The sequence below is a fragment of the Schistocerca americana genome, chromosome 3 (assembly GCF_021461395.2).
Source record: "Schistocerca americana isolate TAMUIC-IGC-003095 chromosome 3, iqSchAmer2.1, whole genome shotgun sequence".
Classification (NCBI taxonomy): domain Eukaryota; kingdom Metazoa; phylum Arthropoda; class Insecta; order Orthoptera; family Acrididae; genus Schistocerca; species Schistocerca americana.
The window spans coordinates 181,896,532-181,919,239 of NC_060121.1; the positions used below are offsets into that span (position 1 = coordinate 181,896,532).

Genomic DNA, 22,708 nt, shown 5'->3' on the forward strand with positions numbered 1-22,708 from the left:
TCAATTAGATTACATCATGGTCACACAGAGATTCCGAAATCAGATACTCGATTGTAAGGCGTACCCAGGAGCAGATATAGACTCAGATCACAATATAGTAGTGATGAAGAGTAGGCTGAAGTTCAAGACATTGGTCAGGAAGAATCAATACGCAAAGAAGTTGGATACGGAAGTACTAAGGAATGACGAGATACGTTTGAAGTTCTCTAACGCTATAGATACAGCAATAAGGAATAGCGCAGTAGGCAGTACAGTTGAAGAGGAATGGACATCTCTAAAAAGGGCCATCACAGAAGTTGGGAAGGAAAACATAGGTACAAAGAAGGTAGCTGCGAAGAAATCATGGGTAACAGAAGAAATACTTCAGTTGATTGATGAAAGGAGGAAGTCCAAACATGTTCCGGGAAAATCAGGAATACAGAAATACAAGTCGCTGAGGAATGAAATAAATAGGAAGTGCAGGGAAGCTAAGACGAAATGGCTGCAGGAAAAATGTGAAGACATCGAAAAAGATATGATTGTCGGAAGGACAGACTCAGCATACAGGAAAGTCAAAACAACCTTTGGTGACATTAAAAGCAACGGTGGTAACATTAGGAGTGCAACAGGAATTCCACTGTTAAATGCAGAGGAGAGAGCAGATAGGTGGAAAGAATACATTGAAAGCCTCTATGAGGGTGATTTGTCTGATGTGATAGAAGAAACAGGAGTCGATTTAGAAGAGATAGGGGATACAGTATTAGAATCGGAATTTAAAAGAGCTTCGGAGGACTTACGGTCAAATAAGGCACAAGGGATAGATAACATTCCATCAGAATTTCTAAAATCATTGGGGGAAGTGGCAACAAAACGGCTATTCACGTTGGCGTGTAGAATATGAGTCTGGCGATATACCATCTGACTTTCGGAAAAGCATCATCCACACAATTCCGAAGATGGCAAGAGCTGACAAGTGCGAGAATTATCGCACAATCAGCTTAACAGCTCATGCATCGAAGCTGCTTACAAGAATAATATACAGAAGAATGGAAAAGAAAATTGAGAATGCGCTAGGTGACGATCAATTTGGCTTTAGGAAAAGTAAAGGGACGAGAGAGGCAATTCTGACGTTACGGCTAATAATGGAAGCGAGGCTAAAGAAAAATCAAGACACTTTCATAGGATTTGTCGACCTGGAAAAAGCGTTCGACAATATAAAATGGTGCAAGCTGTTCGAGATTCTGAAAAAAGTTGGGGTAAGCTATAGGGAGAGACGGGTCATATACAAGAGTGGGCGATTAAGAACGAAGTGCTCGTATTAAGAAGGGTGTAAGACAAGGCTAGCCTTTCGCCCCTACTCTTCAATCTGTACATCGAGGAAGCAATGATGGAAATAAAAGAAAGGTTCAGGAGTGGAATTAAAATACAAGGTGAAAGGATATCAATGATACGATTCGCTGATGACATTACTATCCTGAGTGAAAGTGAAGAAGAATTAAATGATCTGCTGAACGGAATGAACAGTCTAATGAGCACACAGTGTGGTTTGAGAGTAAATCGAAGAAAGACGAAGGTAATGAGAAGTAGTGGAAATGAGAATAGCGAGAAACTTAACATCAGGATTGATGGTCACGAAGTCAATGAAGTTAAGGAATTCTGCTACCTAGGCAGCAAAATAACGGCTGAAAGCAAGGGGAAACTACAGCCGTAATTTTTCCCGAGGGCATGCAGCTTTACTGGAGAGCTGCATCAAACCAGTCTCAGGACTGAAGACCACAACAACAACAACAACAACAACAACAACAGGCAGTAAAATAACCAATGACTGACGGAGCAAGGAGGACATCAAAAGCAGGCTCGCTATGGCAAAAAAGGCATTTCTGGCCAAGAGAAGTCTACTAATATCAAATACCGGCCTTAATTTGAGGAAGAAATTTCTGAGGATGTACGTCTGGAGTACAGCATTGTATGGTAGTGAAACATTGACTGTTGGAAAACCGGAACAGAAGAGAATCGAAGCATTTGAGATGTGGTGCTATAGACGAATGTTGAAAATTAGGTGGACTGATAAGGTAAGGAATGAGGAGGTTCTACGCAGAATCGGAGAGGAAAGGAATATGTGGAAAACACTGATAAGGAGAAGGGGCAGGATGATAGGACATCTGCTAAGAGGGAATGACTTCCATGGTACTAGAGGGAGCTGTAGAGGACAAAAACTGTAGAGGAAGACAGAGATTGGAATACGTCAAGCAAATAATTGAAGACGTAGGCTGCAAGTGCTACTCTGAGATGAAGAGGTTAGCACAGGAAAGGAATTTGTGGCGGGCCGCATCAAACCAGTCAGTAGACTGATGACCAAAAAAAATGCACCACAAAGAGTTCGAGCGTGGTGTGCATCGGCACTCAAGGGATCACTGGCCAACCTCGCCACAGTTATATATATATATATATATATATATATTTGGTGTTTGTTCTTTCGGATATGTCTGAAGGAAAAGATAACATTTTTGATCTTGCAGCCTTATACGATTATGATCCAAAGGAAATAATGACATTATCTGCTAGTGGGCTTTGGAATACATCAGTGGGGAGACTTGAAAATTTGTGCTGCACCATGACTCGAACCTAGATTTTTCCGTTTCTTGCGAGCGTTCGACTTGATTGCCTCGGCCATCTGCCACTGTCCCTGAACTCTTACTAGAATCAGCGAATCGCTGCGAGTGACGGAGGTAATGGTCAGCAGCACTACGTCAGTAGTGTGTGGGTGAGTTGGAATTTTGAGTCGGTCATGGACGATGTCCAGATTGTCAAGGCAGTCAAGGCGACCGTTCGTGAGAAACGGAAAAATCCGGGTTTGAGTTCTGGTCCAGCACAAGTTTTCAACTTTCCCTGATGAAGTATTTCAATGCGCACTAGCTGCTAATGTCATTATTTCCTTTGGATTATAGTCATATAAGCCTGCAGGATCAAAAGCGGCGTCTGTTTTTCGGATGTGTCCGAAACAACAAGCACCACGTATGTTGTGACTTGGCAAGACAGCCAAGCCACTAGGAGGTGAAGCCGAAAGGCACGCGTTTAAGCTCACGCAGGCTGGCGTGAGGTCTAGAACAGTTAAAGGATTTGAGTCTAGCAAATAAAGTACGTAGCTGTTGGAATACTTAACTTTAATCCATAATTGGTGAACATCGGTCTGACGGTACATGCATCACAAGATAAATAGCAAATGATAATGGCGCCTTGCTATGTCGTAGCAAATGACGTAGCTGAAGGCTATGCTAACTATCGTCTCGGCAAATGAGAGCGTATTTTGTCAGTGAACCATCGCTAGAAAAGTCTGCTGTACAACTGGGGCGAGTGCTAGGACGTCTCTCTAGACCTGCCGTGTGGCGGCGCTCGGTCTGCAATCACTGATAGTGGCGACACGTGGGTCCGACGTATACTACCGGACCGCGGCCGATTTAAAGGCTACCACCTAGCAATTGTGGTGTCTGGCGGTGACACCACAACGTATATCTCGTGCAATCTTCAGTTTAACGATATGTATTAACATGGACAACAAATTATTAAGACCAGCCAGTACTCCAGCACTGATTGTGTAACGCTGCGACATGCCGCCTGAAACATAAAATTAACAGTATTTTTTTGGGCTCACTGTACCTCTACATTGCAAACATGGAAATGCATAAACATGCCTAAACACCTGGGAAAATGTGCCTGCGACTTATGAGAACATCTCCCTCCACCCGTAACGAAATTTACGATGTAGTGGAATTAATAATGATATCCATGATGGAAAATAAAAAGATTCATTTAAAGTCGTTCAAGAGTTACTGACATATTCAGTAAAACGAAGTATTAGATGCCCTGGCTAAAGACGCCATTAAAGAAGGGACCGCCACTTTTATAGCTAGCGTGTTCCAGCTTTCTCCACATTCCACCAAAAGAGGCGTATCAGCCGTGGGAACAAAAGTGCAAACATAGCAGCACGAAGAGAGGCTATTATGTTTCAGTTCAAAGCATCGTACGAACAAGATACACCATACGAATAAGGCAGTGGTACAGCCAAAGGGATTTTGGGAGGAGACATCGAATGATGTGAAGTGACATCGAACAAAGCGGACACATACACGTTACTCTGGACATCTCTATAGAGTCAAACTGACGGACCATCCCATGAGCAGTTAGCAGAACAAGTTGGCGGAGAACTAAAGAACATGGTGTTGTGATAAACTGAGTATGCTCCATACTAAGAAGTATCTACAGACATTAAAAACCCAGTGAGCCAGAACAATGCCGAAATTGGCAAACAGCATGTTTTCTGCAAGAAGCAGCATCAAAGTCTGACGCATCGGATACTGATGTTCATAAATTTACACATTAATAACTGACTTCACTAACGTTTAATGGCATGGTTGACGATCGTATACGACAATGTCGACGCAGATTTGAGACATAAATTTTTATGGTGTGTTCTCTCTTTACTGTTCCAAACTTGTTCAGTTAATATTTTCGGTTAAAAAAGAGGTTATGGAAGGAAATTAATGTGTTCATTTTTATGACTAAACATGATAGTGTTCATCTGTATTTGTACACGACTGTGTCCAGTAAAGAAGTTTAAACACTGTACATCACATAAAATCCGAGGAAGATAGCTACACAGTTCTTTTAATTTTCGTTTTCCGTATGTATTGTTTGGGGGAGGACTGGGTTACCATAGTTATCGTCCCCTTGTATGGGGGCTATATATCGTCTACTATCCATCATTTTGTACTTGCAGCTATTGTTCTCTGTCCCCTGCTATCACCCAGGTTGTGGTGTTGTGTACGATTTCCTGTAACCTGATTATTTGAGTCCTTGACTGGCTTGCACTCAAACACTGGTCTCCCCAGTACATCACTTTTTCATGTTCTCTTCTGGTGCTGTTAGTTTCCCATCTACACCCTTTGCAGGTCATATGATTTCTGCGCCACTGCTGGGCATACTTGCATGTTTACCTCTTCTCAGACTGCTGACACAGCTATCAATTCCGTTAGTCCTGTAACGACCTCTGCCATGCTGGTCATCATAGATTCTTAGTGATCGATGTACTATTGAGAGGCATGCCAGTTTTCTTTTTTAAAATGTCACTCGTGTGACTGGTTTGATGCTCACCTATTATGCACTATCTATAATAGATAGTGCCTTCCAATGCACAGCCAGGAGCACATGGGCACGCCTGGGCAAAAAGCTGAGAGGTAAGCATAGCACACCCACACGCACAGATGGGCAGGGGTGGCTGAATAGCGCCGATCTGTGCCCACAGCCACAGATCGGCGTGGGCGGGGAAAAGAATGACAGGTGGGAAGTCGTGTACTCATGGGCACAGGCAGGCATCGAGGGGCAAAAGGCTGATAGATGGGCAGTCAAGTGTCCAAGGGCGCCAGCTTCGGTGGCCGAGCGGTTCTAGGCGATTCAGTTCGTAACCACACGGCTGCTACAGTCACAGGTTCGAATCCTGCCTCGGGCATGGATGTGTGTATGTCCTTAGGTTAGTTAGGTTTAAGTAGTTCTAAGTTCTAGGGGACTGATGACCTCAGATGTTAAGTCCCATAGTGCTCAGAGCCATTGAAGGCTAAGACCTGGCAATCAGGTGCCTATCGGTACAGGTGAGGCTGGGTGGGCAAAATGACAGGTGGGCAGTAGGGTGCCCAAGGTCAGATGGGTAAAAGGCTGACAGTTGTGAAGCTGTGTCCCCACTGGCACAGGTGGGCACTGGTGGGCATGGGTGGGCGAAAGGCTGACAGGTGGCTGTCGGGCGCCTGTGGGCAAAAGGCCAACAGGTGGGAAGTAGTAATTATATACATGTAAGATCAGCAGGAGCATAGAAAAAAAAAGTTATGAACAGATTTCGAATAAGTCTGCAGCAATATGACCATGTAGTGCACAAGAAAAATTGCGGATATTCAAGAGAGGACAAGACACATTTGTTACAAAAAATTGGTGTCTGCGCATTTCAAGTATGTTCGATACAATTTACAGGATGTGCATGACAGTGATCTACTATGTTGTGCACATCAAATGGTGCGCAACGTAAATTAGAATGATTTCAAGGGAAGCAGCGGATGGTTGCATTACTTCAAACAGTGCTACAGAACTGGAGGACGTAAGACGAAATTTCAAAGAAGACGATGATGCACAGCAAACTGTGGAGTCAGCCTGAAAATTTGTAGCGTGTGAACTGAGGGACGCCCAGCAGTGTCCACATGCTATGGGGCAGCGTTGGAACTGAGTCTCGATGGCGTGTTGTAAATATTCTAGTCTTTGGTTGCCCCTAGTATTCTTCCTCTGTACCGCTCTTTCCTGGATGCTGGAACAGATGTCCCACTGACCTAACCTTTCTTCGCGTAATGGTCTTTCAAAAACTTTTTCGGACCATATTCTTCTTATCACTTCTTCTTATCACTTCTTCATTTCATACTTTATGTGCACATTTCCTTTTTAATATTCTTCTCCTCTGGGTCTAAGATCCAAGTCTCATTCCTATACAATGCTCTTCTCTAGAAGTTCACAGTCAGGAGTACATCCTGATGAATATTACAATTTTTGGTACCTGAAGAACTCATTTATGAAAAAAGTTTCCATTCTTTGGCCATCCTGTTCTATAAGTATCATTACCAACACCCTTACTAATGTTCGATATCAGCAGCCCATTTCCGGTAGCAGTAATAATGATGTGCTAGAAGGCTCTCAAGGATACAGTTATGCAGCAGTGGTCGGGCAATACCACGTAGAGAGGGCGAGCTTTCAAGATGTTGGAGTGAGTCAGCCAATGCTAGCGGTCAAGGGAGACGGTCCAGAAATGCAGACATTTAAGGACAATAATTGCTTAAAATGTTCGTTGAAACAGTTGAAAGAACCCAGCTTATGTGGCTAACAAGTGTGAGTGATGTTGGATTGAGGCTGATGAGAGATCGTAAAGTTTCCGGCAGTGAACAAATAAACTGTGCTTAGTTTGAGTGACATTTACTCATTTCAAAACGTTCATTAAAATGCTTAAGCTACACAAGTAGTCCCGCGCTAAGACCGTTGCACAACTAGAGTGGTGCTTTTTCAGAAGAGAGTACACGTTCAAGGTTTCGTGGAAACACAGTTCTGCTGCGGTACAGATAGCATGTGCATCACAGTACAGGAGTGAAATGGCGGGGCAACTGGAAACGCACTCCAAAGTACGCGGGACGGAACAATTCTTGTGGACAAAACTTTTAAACTGCACACAGATTCCCCTTGAAATTCAGACCATATATGGACCAAATGCAGTGTAGTCAAATGGTGCCAACAATATGACCAAGGCCGTAGGGACGGGGGTGATGCTGACTGGAAAGGAAGCTCCTGCGCAATGCGGTATCCTTTCCGGGAAAGTGATACAACGTATGGCGTAAAGACATATTCCAACGATGAGAGCGTTCACACAGCGTTTCTCGAATGGATCTGGAGCAATGGGCGGATTTCGATTATTGAGGAACTAAACAATTGGTACAATTTTCCGACCGTTGTTTATGGAGGCTTGGTTACTATGTCGAAAAATTTTGTTATGTATCTGTGTAACTTTGAAATGCAGAGTAGAATTTAATAAAAGTTACTTGACCTGTCATAATAAAGTGTAAGTTAGTTGTTAAAGTCCCCTAATATTTCCCTAATTGTTTGGGACGCAGTGTGCAGATTGGTTTAGCCGCACAGTTCAGTTTAATAATTTATTTCAGTTTATACACTCCATCTTCGATGCGGATATTGATAAGAGTGGTGACGTGATATGCTGCAACATTCCCTTACACATTTCATACCATTGCTGTGTCCTCCAGAAGATACAGATCGCAGCCTATATAGATGACGGCTGTGCTGCCTGCGATTGGAGCTCAACAGAGTTTAGACTGCAGAGAATGCGCACGCGACAGTGTCTAAGCTACACATCTACCTCACGTCACAAAAATAGTTCGCGATTAGACATCCATTCCGCCGAACCTGATTATAAGCAGACACACTGCTCCAAGCAGCAGGCAGTGCCTCAAGACAGTCGTCGGATAATTGTCACACAGAATCAGGGCAGTGTCTCAGCACTCATTTGCAGTCGCCGCCAAGAAGAGCCAAACCGGACGCCATACGCTGCGCAATAGAATTAAATGGTTGCTTTTTTAAACCTCCGATACTTTCTCTCATTGCGACTAAGAAGCTCTAATTTTGACCCAAACGTGCCTACATGCAAGGGCGCAAAAGCATGGCGCGCTGCAACGTCACCCACGGGCTCGGGGATGCTTCAAACAGCAACGTGTCTCATATTTGCCTGATGACCAAGGGAAACCTCCCGAAATCTTTGTCGAAACCGAGGGTTTGAAACTATTTCAATTAATTTCGGAGGCAATGTTATCAATTAGCTTAGATAAGCATTTACAATTTTGTAAGGGTTAGTTACGGTCGCCGGCGCACACTCGTGTGTGTGTGTGTGTCGGGGGGGGGGGGGGGGGCGGGGTATCAGTATCAGTATCAGTAGGAGTCCTGTGAATGGCTCTATAGGTAACTGCCTGCCATATCTTCTGTAGTCATTCTCCAGTTCCCTTAAGTGCCAGAGGCATCAAGTTTGGTGGATAATTGTTCAGTTTGGTTGAGCGGCGCTCTATGAATTCCTTCTATGAAGGATATACTTTACTTACTGTGCACATCGATGGCTAACTGGATAGGCGTCAGGCAAGAAATTTAAAGCTTCGAAGCCCAATACTCAGACGACCCTAGGAACTTTTTCTGTCACTAAGCGCTCCTTTCACAGCTGCACGTTAACTTCCCTTAGTAGATAAACGATAAGTCACTCTAAAAGGCGCCGTTAGGTATGGCTATATCACCTCCAGTAGGGACATGTCTAGTAAAAAAATTCGATCTTCCTTCGGATTACCCCGCCATGTTAAGTGCTGAGTAACTAGATGAGCATAACGTTCAGACTTACTCCGCGTTTTCGGTTAGACATGAACGATGACTAAGATTGTCTAAAATACTTGATGAATAAAAATTATATTTCTAAAACTGAAGTATTTTCAAAATTCATGTGTCATGTACTGAAACACAGGCTTCTCGAATTTCCGCCATTAATATAGATTTTAACTGGTTTCTAAAGGTTAATAATTGGTGAGAGTCGGAAGGACTGGCTATAAAAAAGCGGAAACAGCCGTAGGTGACATTTAAAGCAAGGGCGGTAAGATTGAGCCCAATGGGAATTCCACTGTTGAGTGCAGAGAAGAGAGCAGTGGAAACAATACATTGAAGGCCCCAACGAGGGAGAAGACCTGTCTGAAGTGATTGAAGAAGAAACAGGAGACGATAGGGAAAATACAAGGGATCCAGTATTAGAATCATAATTAAAAGAGAATTGGAAGACTTAAAATCAAATAAGGCAGATGGGATCGATAACATTCCATCAGACTTCCTAAAATCAATGGGAGAAGTGGCAACAAAACGACTGCAAGAGCTAACAAGTGCGAGAATTATCGCACACCCAGTTTAACAGCTCAAGCATCTAAGTTTCTGACAAGAGTAATACATAGAATAGCGGGAAAGAAAACTAACGCTCTGTTAGATGAGAATAAGTTTGGCTTTAGGAAAGGCAAAGGCACCAAGAGACAGCTCTGACGTTGCGGTTGATAATGGTGGAAGCAAGACTGAAGAAAAATCAAGACACGTTCATAGGATCTGTCGACCTGAAATAAGAGTTCGACAACGTCATATGATGCAAGATGTTCGACATTCTGAGAAAAATACGGGTAAGCTATAGGTAGACACAGGGGATGAACAACATCTTCGAGAACCAAGATGGAATAATACGGGTGCAAGATTAAGAACGAAGTTCTCGGGTTAAAAAGCATGTAACACATGGTTGTATTTTTTCCCTCCTACTGTTCAATCAGTACATCGAAGAAACAATGATGAAAAAAGAAAGGGTCAAGATTGGAATTATAAATTCAAGATGAAAGGATATTAATAAGGTTCACTGATGACATTGCTATGCTGAGTGAAAGTGAAGAAGAATTAAAAGATCTGCTGAACGGGATGACCAGTTTAAAGAGTTCGGCATTTGGATTGAGAGTAAATGAAAGAAAGACGAAAGTAATGAGAAGTAGGAGAAATGAGAACAGCGAGAAACTTAACATTAGGATTGGTGGTCAAGAATTGAGGAATTTTGCTTCATAGGCAGTGAAACAACCCATGACGGACGGAGCAAGGAGGACATCAAAAGCAGTGTAGCACTTGCAAAAAGGGCATTATATTACTGATGTCAAACATAGGTCTTAATTTAAGGAACAAATTTCTGAGAATTTACGTTTGCAGCACAGCACTGTATGACACTGGAACACGGACTGTGGGAAAACCTGAACAGAAGACAATCGAAGCGTTTCACATATGGTGCTATAGACGGATGTTGAAAAATTAGGTGGGCTAATAAGGTAAGGAATGAGGAGGTTCTGCGCAGAATCAGAGAGGAATGGAATATGTGGAAAAGACTGACAGAGAGAAGAGAAAGGATGGTAGGACATCTGTTAAGACACTAACTTCCATGGTACTTGAGAGAGCTGTAGAGTGTGAAAATTGTAGACGAAAACTGAGACTGGAATACATCCAGCAAGTAACTGATGAGGTAGGTTGCAAGTGCTATTCTGAGATGAAGAGATGGATATAGGAGAGGATTTCGTGGGGGACCGCATCAAACCAGTTAGACTGTTGACTCAAAAAGAGACTGGTAGTACATTAGCAGTTATGGTTCAAGTAAATGAACAAATACTTTTCATTTGAATTTATTGAAGCTCTCTGTCTTCCCAACTGACTGCAAGTGTGACCGATAATTCTATTTCGGTAAATGCTTTGGTGACGTGAATAAAAAGCGGTTGAGATACAATGGTTTTTCTTGTTTGATGACTTAACCATATACTGTCACTTGTGGGAAGGATTTTTTGCGAGAAATATTTGTCGTAATTCAGTAATAGTCTTTGAATTTCCGTAAATAATATAGTTTCATAGTATGAACCATTCTTGCAGAGTCTTTATACCCCGTCATATGATTTCTTCCATTCCCAGGCCACACATTGTTTCGACATACTGGGCCAGTGTGCCCCTTGCGGGGCAGCTCGCATTGCCACCCGCGCCGCCCCAGCCAATCAGCCCGCACGCTATTCGTTCGTTTCTTTTGTCAGTCCACTCGACTGAATCGAGTTATCGAGTAGTTGCACTTTCCTATGTAGCACGCGCGTCCACGTCATCGTATTTTATACCTTTCCGCCTGGCACACAGACAGCTAACACAACCTACGAGAAAAGTAACGTCCATTCTAGTGATATGGATACGTTATTCTGTCTGGGCATTTGTTCGAGAAAAGTCGCAAATATTCTACTGTTTTGTGATTAAAAAGAGACTAATGGGAGAGATTCCTCAATACAAGCAGACGAGCACAAACGCGCTTATCGATCGTGATTCTGTTATGCAAGCGCCGGCCGAGGTGGCCGAGCGGTTCTAGGCACTTCAGTCGGGAACCGCGCTGCTGCTTCGGTCGCAGGTTTGAATCCTGCCTCGGGCATGGATGTGTGTGGTGTCCTTAGGTTAGTTTGGTTTAAGTAGTTCTAAGTCTAGGGGACTGATGACCTCAGATGTTAAGTCCCGTAGTGCTTCGAGCCATTTGAATTTTTGGTTAAGCAAGCGTTGTCTGATTGTCCTATATCTGACTATCCTACTTTGTACACGCTGTAAAAAATATTTATTTGTCTATCTGCATCTATTACTACATAGAAAGAAGTTTTTCAACATTGCGGCGTACAAAGACTTGGCTGAGGCCGACAGTGAAAGAGGACTTAATGGTTAGCTCTGTTGATCACTCACCCTGACATTGATTGTCCTATTGACGATGTAATTAACCAATTTTCCAGGAAGAATAGGCGCATAAAGTTCCTCATTTAAGGAAGAGAACCACAATTGTAACTTTTATATATCATAAGATGGCGTGGTATAATCAGTCTAAATAAAACGTTCTTAAACTTTACATGTGACATGATTATTTTTTATTATGGTAAACGCAAAGGTAGCTCAAGATATCTTTAAGCCTCCTCCTTGAGGTTTTTTTGTACCCGCCACTGCACAAAGTTCGCTATTAAGGAAATGCCTGTCGATAAACATGGACGAAAAATTGAAATAAAAGCCATATTAACAATCAATGAAAAGCAAATATCGGAGTGGCATTAATAGTAATGAAAGGCGATAACAGAGTGTAGTCAACAATGACTTAACAATGGCAAAACCACCGAACTTCTCCGCTCACTGCTAGATTATCGGTCTGCGTCGAAAGTTATCGTTTGGTTTCTTCCACAAACCAGTTTCACTCGAAAGATATGAGCGAACACTAATCCTGCGGATGTGTAAAACTACAACCGACTTAATATACTGTTTTTATTTGCTTGCTCCTGCTGTCTGGATTCTCTCAAAAGAATAGATAAATTTTGATATCAACGTTCGATACCACACTTGTTAGGGGTTGCAGTTATCTACCGCAGTCCGTATTAGTATCGTTGGACCCTCGAGTCGCGACCAGCGCCGCTCCGCGGCTTGTATAAAGTCTCTAGCGAGCTCTCGTCCACTCTTGCTCGCAATGTCAAGTAGTAAAGTAGCACAACCTTCAGCTGATAGAAAGCAACCTCTAACAAGGCGCTTAGTAACGTATGGCTTAAGTGAGGCCTTAATAGCTATCTGTATATAATTATATGTATGCATCCAAGAAGAATCCTGTACAACCGGTTAAGTACAATATATATTATTTTTTTACCAACGACTTCCAATTATTTTAGTCGTTGCAGATGCAGGCCATGCAGCCAGCACCTTACCGACGTTACTGACAAACCTGCTGTGATTCATATGTTTCTATTTAGCATTGGCCACCAGTCAACATTGGCGACGATTCGTTCGACGTCATCATAACATAAATAGTGCAGTCGATACGTAAAGCTACAACCGTCTCAACAGATTGTTTACATTCAGTTGTTTCTATCACTAATCCTCAATCAGTAGAGGTAATGATGTACTCCGAAACAGCGAATAACAATTTCTCCCAACACTGGATTCAAACTCAGGTCTCCTGTTTACCAAACAAATGCGCCAGCCGTTACACCACCTTGATACCGCATCTACCATTCCTGGACGGAATAATGTAGTACGTCTCCCTCGCCGATACAAATTCCAACTCACGCCCCTGTCCACAGCTGTTCCTCTTCTAAACTTGCATCAGTATTGCCGAGGCTGTTCCGAATTGGAATAGCACCTTAGTAATAAACGAAATAGTGTTAATCCAGCGTGTATCTCAGGTACAGATGATACGTTAATCATATACCGTTGATGTTCCTTCGACACGTTGAGTCTCATCTTTATCTACGATTATGATGTAGGCCGAAGTAGTGAATTAAAATTTGTATCAGGACCAGCATTCGAACTCAGGTCTGTTGTTTAGCAGGCAGATGCACTTGTCATTGCACCAACCATCACACCTGTACGGACTACCCTACTACATCTCCCTCCCTGTTACACATTCCAACACAGGCCTCAGCCCATCGCAGATGCGAGTTTAGAAGAACAGCAGTTGGCTGACACGGGAGTTGGGATTTGTATCAGGTAGGGAGATGTGCTTGGGTAGTTTACAGGGTGGTCCACTGATCGAGACCGGGCCAAGTGACTCACGAAATAAGCATCAAACGAAAAAACTACAAAGAACGAAACTTGTCTAGCTTGAAGGGGGAAACCAGATGGCGCTATGGTTGGCCCGCTAGATGGCGCTGCCATAGGTCAAACAGATATCAACTGCGTTTTTTTTAATAGGAACCCCCATTTTTATTACATATTCGTGTAGTACGTAAAGAAATGTGAATGTTTTAGTTGGACCACTTTTTTCGCTTTGTGACAGATGGCGCTGTAACAGTCACAAACATATGGCTCACAATTTTAGACGAACAGTTGGTAACAGGTAGGTTTTTTAAATTAAAATACAGAACGTAGGTACGTTTGAAATTTTATTTCGGTTGTTCCAATGTGACACATGTACCTTTGTGAACTTATCATTTCTGAGAACGCATGCTGTTACAACGTTGTTACCTGTAAATAATGCAATAAATGCTCAAAATGATGTCCGTCAACCTCAATGCATTTGGCAATACGTGTAACGACATTCCCATCAACAGCGAGTGGTTCGCCTTCCGTAATGTTCGCGCATGCCAGGCGTTGTAGGTGGATCACGGTAGCAAATATCCTTCAACTTTTCCCACAGAAATAAATCCGGGGACGTCAGATCCGATTAACGTGCGGGCCATGGTATGGTGCTTCGACGACCAATCCACCTGTCATGAAATATGCTATTCAAATGGTTCAAATGGCTCTGAGCACTATGGGACTTAACATCTGAGGTCATCAGTCACCTAGAACTTAGAACTACTTAATCCTAACTAACCTAAGGACATCACATACATCCATGCCCGATGCATGATTCAAACCTGCGAGTGTAGCGGTCGCGCGGATCCAGACTGTAGCTCCTAGAACCGCTCGGCCACCCTGGCCGGCTATGCTATTCAATACCGCTTCAACCGCACGCGAGCTATGTGCCGGACATCCATCATGTTGAAGGTACATCGCCATTCTGTCATGCAGTGAAACATCTTGTACTAACATCGGTAGAACATTACGTAGGAAATCAGCATACATTGCAATATTAAGATTGCCATCGATAGAATGGGGGCCAATTATCCTTCTTCCTATAATGCAAAACCTACATTAACCCGCCTAGGTCGCTGATGTTCCACTTGTCGCAGCCATCGTGGATTTTCCGTTGCCCAATAGTGCATATTATGCCGGTTTACGTTACCGCTGTTGGTGAATGACGCTTCGTAGCTAAATAGAACGCGTGCAAAAAATCTGTCATCGTCCCGTAATTTCTCTTGTGCCCAGTGGCAGAACTGTACACGACCATACTGTACACACCATCTAGCGGGCCAGCCATAGCGCCATCTGGTTTCCCCTTCAAGCTAGACGAGTTTCGTGTTTTGTAGTTTTTTCGTTTGATGCTTATTTCGTGAGATATTTGATCCGGTCCCCATCAATGGACCACCCTGTATATAGGTGTAGTGGCTGTAGTGCCAGTTTGACATAACGGCTAGCACATCTGCCTAGTCATCAGGAGACCTAAGTTCAAATCTCAGCGCTCGTACACATTTTAATACATTGCTTCGCCCTACACCATTACCGTAGATAATGGTGAGACTGGGTATGTCTCAGGAACATCAACCGTATATGATTAATATTATACAGGTAGATAAATTAGATCGTTATTGCACTGTCACTATATGACGTGAAAACTCCGAGAGTGACTCACTTGAGAGAGAATCCCTGCACCGTCTGGGCGTTGGCAGCGTCCACCTCCCAGGCGACGTCTACGGCTGTGTGATCGACGACGGCCACGTGGAGGCTGTGGGGCAGCGGCAGCTCAAATCTCCTTCGGCACGACCACAGGCTGCCCACCAGCTCTGCAACCACAAGGGGCAAGGGTAGGAGTAACTGCCCTCAGCACAAGTCCACTCTGCACACAAGTTGGTCACCAGTGGCACGCTCTATGTAAGCGTCTGAAGTCGATAAAAAACTGAACACAAGCAGGCAGGTGTAACATCAGGTGTAAACGTCTAACCCTGTAAGAGATTGCTCGATTGCCGTTCCAATATCAAATTCGTCAGACCTTGTAGCAGATGTTAGTCTACCGCTGAAAAAAATTACGTCAATGCGTTAGCTGATCTCCATAATCCACCAAAATCTATAGTGCTAAGTCAAAGATAACCACTTAAAGGTTAACATCACCGAACGGCATAACCGAAAGCTCTAAGGAAAATAAACCGTGACGCTTCATCTTTCACTTAACATACGAAACATAGGTATACATCGATAAGCAAAAACATTATGACCACTGCCTACCGCCTGACTGAATGCCTCATGGTGGGGTTGCGGAGATGTGACGCTGTAAGGAATGTATACACACTTGGATGACGAAAGTCATTGGATAGCGATATCTACATATACATATGGCGGTAGTATGGTCTACATAGTTATAAAAAGGTAATGCATTGGAGGAGCTATCATTTGTCGCCAGGTGATTCATCTGAAAGGACTTCCGACGTCATGATGGCCGCACGATGGGAATTAACGTACTTTGAACGCGGAGTGATAGTTGGAGGTAGATGATGATGATGATGATGATGATGATGATGATGATGATGATGAAGTCCCATACTCCTTGACAGAGCGTAGGGAACGATGCGGGAGATCCGCACCGCCGTACAAGGTCCCAGCGGAGGTGGTTTGCCATTGCCTTCCTCCGACCGTAATGGGGATGAATGTTGATGATGGAGACGACACAACACCCAGTCATCTCGAGGCAGGTGAAAATCCCGGACCCCGCCGAGAATCGAGCTTGGGACCCCGTGCTCGGGAAGCCAGAACGCTACCGCCAGACCACGAGCTGACGACTGGAGGTAGACACGTGGAACATTTCATTTTGGAAATCTTTAGGGATTTCAATATTCCGAAATCCACTGCGTCAAGTGTTTGCCGAGAGCACCGAATTTCAGACGTTGTCCCTTACCACAGACAATACAGTGGCCGACAGACTTCCCTTAACGACCGAGAGCAGCTGTCAGTGCCAACAGATAAGCAACATTGCGTGAAATAACCGCAGAGGTCAATCTGGGACATACGACGAACGTATCCGTTAGAACAGACCACCGACACGAGTGCCTTTGCTAGACATCGCCTGCAGCGCCTCTCCTGGGCTGCCGGCCGGGGTGACAGAGCGGTTCTAGGCGCTAGTCTGGAACCGCGGGACCGCTACGGTCGCAGGTTCGAATCCTTCCTTGGGCATGGATGTGTGTGATGTCCTTAGGTTAGTTAGGTTCTAAGTTCTAGGAGACTGGTGACCTCAGAAGTTAAGTCCGATAGTACTCAGAGCCATTTTTTCTCCACTGCTCGTGACCATATCGTTTGGATCCTAGACGACTGGAAAATCGCGGCCTTGTCAGATGAGTCCCGATTTCAGTTCATAAGAGCTAATGGTAGGTATCGAGTGTGGCGCAGACCCCACGAAGCCACGGATCCAAGTTGTCAACAAGGCACTAAGCAAACTGGTGATGGCCGGTCAGTTCAACCGAACGGTTCTAGGCGCTTCAGTCTGGAACAGCGTGATTGCTACGGTCGCATGTTCGGATCCTGCCTCGTGCATGGATGTGTGTGATGTCCTTAGGTTAGTTAGGTTTAAACAGTTTTAAGTTCTAGAGGACTGATGATCTCAGATGTTAAGTCCCATATTGCTCAGAGCCATTTTAACCACACTGATGGTGTAAACTGTGTTTACATGGAATGGACCGAGTCCTCTGGTTATGGTTATGTTCAGCTACCTGTAGACCACTTGCAGCCGTTCATGGACTTCATGTTCCCAAACAACGATGGAATTTTTATGGATGACAAAGCGTCATGGCACCGGGCGTTCGGGTTTTTGAACAATTCGAGCGAATGTCCCAATAAGTTTCGGGTGTGCAGCCGCAAGAAATCTCACTCTTTTTCTTCTTCTAATATTTCGGCTGTATAACGTTCAGCAATCTTCACAGTGAGCCGCAAGACTGCCGCTCCAGTGCTCGCTTCGTCCCTTTATACTGTTGTACCGCGCGACTGCGCATGCGGCCACAGATGCAAATGCGCCAGAGACGTTGGTCGGCGGCAGAGACGTGCATAGTGCGCGAGTTGTATCTATGACTCCGCAGTTGATGTTTGTTGGCATATCGACATCTCATTGTGAGCTGCACTGTCACGACGTCTTTGCGAGTTTATTAAGGGACGAAGCGAGCACTGGAGCGGCAGTCTTGCGGCTCACTCTGAAGATGGCTGAACGTTATACAGCCGAAATATTAGAAGAAGGAGATTTCTTGCGGCTGCACACCCGAAACTTAATGGAACAGTCTTTGCGCCGCTAAAACCTGAAGATTCAATTCGAGCGAATGATTGTCATCCATATCGCCCTACATGAATCCCATAGAACATTATGGAACATAATCGAGAGGTCAGATCGTGCACAATATCTTGCACCGACATAATTTTCGCAGTCATGGACGGCTGTAGAGCCAGTATTTCTCAGTATTTCTCCAGGAGACTTACAACGACTTGCTGAGACCATGCCACGCCGAGTTGCTGCGCTATGCCTGCCAAAAGGATGTCCGACTCGATATTAGGAGGTTTCCCACGACTTTGGAGAAAACGATCCTGTACTGGTGTTTTCATACGAGGACGACCACTGAGAGATGGATCTGAGCACTATGGGACTTAACATCTGAGGTCATCAGTCCCCCAGAACTTAGAACTACTAAAACCTAACTAACCTAAGGACATCACACACATCCATGCCCGTGGCAGGATTCGAACCTGCGACCGTAGCGGTCGCGCGGTTCCGACTGAAGCGCCTAGAACCGCTCGGCCACACTGGCCGGCACCACTGAGAGATCTATCGTTCACATTTCCCATCTCTCTGTACATTCTCTACACCTTAAACACTCACACCCTGCGGGTCCGGGGTACGAATAGGCCCGAGGTATTCCTGCCTGTCGTAAGAGGCGACTAAAAGGAGTTTCAACCGTTTCGGCCTTCTATGTGTTGGTCCCCCTTGGGGTTTGACCTCCATTTTTCAAAATTCTACAGAAGTACGAGCCTTTTGGGGAAGGACACCTTACATGGTGTACCACTGGTCCTAAGTGCACTAAGACCTTGGCACTCAGCATTGCACCGGCGTTGTCACCATACCCATTATTCCTCAAATTGCGCCTAAACGCCTGATGGGTTGTCCAAGTTACGCCCATAGTGCATCTCCATCTGCACCAGCGATCCTGATGGACTTTCCATGGCACCAGAAATCCAGCACGGTAGCCAGCCCGTTGTGGTGGGGTCGTCATGTACCCTCTAGGTTGTAGGCCCCCTGACAACACAGGGATCGTACTGCCGATACCTGAGCTGCACCCTCCCCACGTTGGCCAAGGAGTAGATGCCCGTCTCCTTGGGGCATCAGGACTCCCAGCAATGGTCATCCTGCCAGGTGGCCCTTGCTGCGGCTGGGTGGCGCCCGTGGGGAGAGCCCCTGGTCGGAGTGGGTGGTATCGGGGCGGACGTTTCGCACATGAAACGTCAACACGTATCAGGTCGCTCTGCGGCCGAGTCTTCCAAAAGAAAAGGTACCGTTTCTAGTTCTGGTTCTCCTGCCCTTTCCCCCTTGGCCACTCCATGGGAGGAGGGACAGGCCCGCCGGCTTGGGGCGAAGTACTTCCCCCGCTATTTGGTCTGTTCTCGAACAGATGGGGGGACGTTCGCCACCTCCAAGCCCATGTTCTTTGTTCAGCACATTGAGGACGTCTTCGGGGAAATCGAGGCTCTCAGCAAGATGCGATCAGGGTCCGTTCTTATCAAGACCACCTCTGCCACACAGTCGGTGGCACTCCAGGCGTGCGACCGCCTAGGGGACATCCCAGTCTCCATTGTCCCACATCTGGCACTAAATAGGACGCAGGGGGTTATCTTTCATCGTGACCTCCTGCTACAATCTGATGAGGAGCTCAGGGCCAACCTGGAGCGCCGCGGCGTGCATTTCGTCCGGCGAGTCCAGCGCGGCCCCAAAGACCGTCGCATCGACACCGGGGCCTTTATCCTCGCCTTCGAGGGGGACGTTCTCCCAGAGAAGGTAAAGGTGATGTGCTACCGGTGCGACGTGCGACCTTACGTCCCGCCTCCTATGCACTGTTTTAGGTGTTTGCGCTTTGGGCACATGTCGTCCCGGTGTGAGGCTGAGCTCCTTTGTGGCGACTGTGGACGTCCTCTTCGTGAGGAACATACTTGCACCCCACCACCTCGGTGCCCTAATTGTCCTGGCGTCCACTCGCCTAGGTCCCCAGACTGCCCCGCCTATCAGAAGGAGAAAAAGATACAAGAAATCAAAACTTTGGATCGGCTCTCTTATTCTGAGGCCAGGAAGCAGTATGACCGCCTTCATCCCGTGTCACTGGCCACTTCGTTTGCCTCAGTTGTGTCCACTCCTTCCGCTGTATCCTCACCTCTATCCTGTCCCCCCTCCGCCTCCTCTGCCCATCAGGGGGCTCTGCCTCCGCCTCCCAAATCCCTCCCTTCCAACTCCTCCTCCCCCGCGGCCCCCACCCCCCCTGCCCCAGGGGCCACCCTTCCTCCTCCTCCTCCCCCCACGCCACCTGAGAAGCGATCCTCTTCTCAGGCGTCCATCGGGGAAACGTTCCGGACCCCAGCTTCCGAGGTCCGGCGTTCCAAAACGGACCCCGCGCGTGAGGACCTTCTTCGGGTCCAGCCCACCATCCCTGTGCCTCCTCGGCCTTCCAAGAAGGCCTCCAAGAAGAAGTCTCTATCCCCCTCTCCACCCCGGCGCGTTTCATCTGACGCTTCATCCGTGAGTCGCTGCTCCCGGCCGTCCTCAGTTTCGCCGGGACGCTCTGCTGCCAGGCGTTCCGCCGGCCTTTTGTCGGCAAATGATGCGGCCCCTCCTACACAATCAGGGACAGCGGCCGCAGCTGGCGACGAGTCGATGGAACCGGATCCGCCTGCCGTCAGTTGTAGCGTTATTGCCTCGCAACCTGGCCCTCCACGGCCATCGAGGTGACCAGCTCTTCCCCGTCTCGTTCCCCCAACGTTTTGACTAGCAATGGCGTTGTTTCATTGGAACATAAGAGGTATTCGATCTAATCGGGAGGAATTACAACTGCTCCTCCGCCTGCACTGTCCGCTCGTCCTTGGTCTCCAGGAAACCAAGTTGCGCCCGACTGACCGTATTGCCTTTTCCCACTATACCTCGGAGCGGTATGACCTCGCCCCTGTGGACGGTATCCCAGCTCATGGTGGGGTCATGTTGCTCGTTCGGGACGATGTCTATTACCATCCCATCCCATTGACCACCCCACTCCAAGCAATAGCTATCCGCATTACTCTTTCTGCTTTTACTTTTTCAGTTTGTACCGTCTACACTCCACCGTCATCTGCTGTTAGTCGGGCTGACATGATGCACCTGATCGATCAGCTTCCCCCGCCGTTCTTATTGTTTGGCGACTTCAATGCCCATCATCCCCTTTGGGGCTCTCCTGCATCCTGTCAAAGAGGCTCACTCTTGGCGGATGTCTTCAACCATCTCAATCTTGTCTGCCTCAATACCGGCGCCCCGACTTTCCTCTCGGACTCTACTCATACCTACTCCCACTTGGACCTCTCGATCTGTTCTACCACTCTTGCCCGTCGGTTCGAGTGGTATGTCCTTTCTGACACCTATTCGAGCGACCACTTCCCCTGTGTCGTTCGTCTCCTGCACCACACCCCATCCCCACGTCCTTCGCGCTGGAACATACTGAAAGCTGACTGGGGACTTTACTCCTCCCTGGCGACCTTTCCGGACCACGATTTTCCCAGTTGTGACAGTCAGGTCGAATACCTCACGGCTGTTATTATCCATGCTGCCGAACGTTCCATACCTCGTACTACTTCTTCTTCACGTCGCGTTTCCGTCCCCTGGTGGAACGAGGCTTGTAGGGACGCTATCCGTGCTCGACGACGTGCTTTACGCACCTTTCGCCGCCATCCTACGTTGGCGAATTGTGTTGAATACAAACGACTCCGAGCGCAATGCCGTAGAGTCATCAAAGACAGCAAAAAGGCTTGCTGGGCCTCTTTCACGAGCTCCTTTACCAGTTTTACTCCCTCTTCCGTTGTTTGGGGTAGCCTGCGCCAGCTGTCGGGCATTAAGGCCCACTCCTCAGTACCTGGCCTGACCTCAGGTAATGAGGTCCTTGTTGATCCTGTGGCTGTCTCCAACGCCTTTGGCCGCTTTTTCGCGGAGGTTTCAAGCTCCGCCCATTACCATCCTGCCTTCCTTCCCAGGAAAGAGGCAGACGAGGCTCGGCGACCTTCCTTCCACTCGCTGAATCTGGAAACTTACAATGCCCCCTTTACTATGCGGGAACTCGAACGTGCGCTTGCACTGTCCCGGTCCTCTGCTCCGGGGCCAGATGCCATTCAGATGCTGGCACACCTTTCTCCGGCGGGCAAAAGCTTCCTTCTTCGTACCTACAATCGCGTCTGGACCGAAGGTCAGGTCCCCATGCGTTGGCGTGACGCCGTTGTTGTTCCTATACCCAAACCCGGGAAGGATAGACACCTTCCTTCTAGTTACCGCCCCATTTCTCTTACAAGCTGTGTCTGTAAGGTGATGGAGCGCATGGTTAATGCTCGGTTAGTTTGGATTCTTGAATCTCGACGACTACTTACAAACGTCCAATGCGGCTTTCGTCGCCGCCGCTCTGCTGTTGACCACCTTGTGACCTTGTCAACATTCATCATGGACAACTTTTTGCGAAGGCGCCAAACGGTAGCCGTGTTCTTCGACTTGGAGAAGGCTTATGATACCTGTTGGAGAGGAGGTATCCTCCGCACTATGCACAAGTGGGGCCTACGCGGTCGTCTGCCCCTTTTTATTGACTCCTTTTTAACGGATCGAAAGTTTAGGGTACGTGTGGGCTCCGTATTGTCCGACGTCTTCCTCCAGGAGAACGGAGTGCCTCAGGGCTCCGTCTTGAGCGTAGCCCTTTTTGCCATCGCGATCAATCCA

At 46.5% G+C, this 22,708-nt stretch overlaps 1 protein-coding gene across 1 annotated transcript in view; it reads right to left on the bottom strand.

Annotated features, from left to right (window-relative positions):
- Positions 1 to 22,708, bottom strand: part of LOC124605960 — a 661,483-nt gene that overhangs the window by 25,683 nt on the left and 613,092 nt on the right. The window contains exon 6 of the mRNA XM_047137923.1: positions 15,389 to 15,539. Coding sequence (XP_046993879.1) covers positions 15,389 to 15,539 — 151 coding nt within the window. The remainder of the gene's footprint in view (positions 1 to 15,388; positions 15,540 to 22,708) is intronic.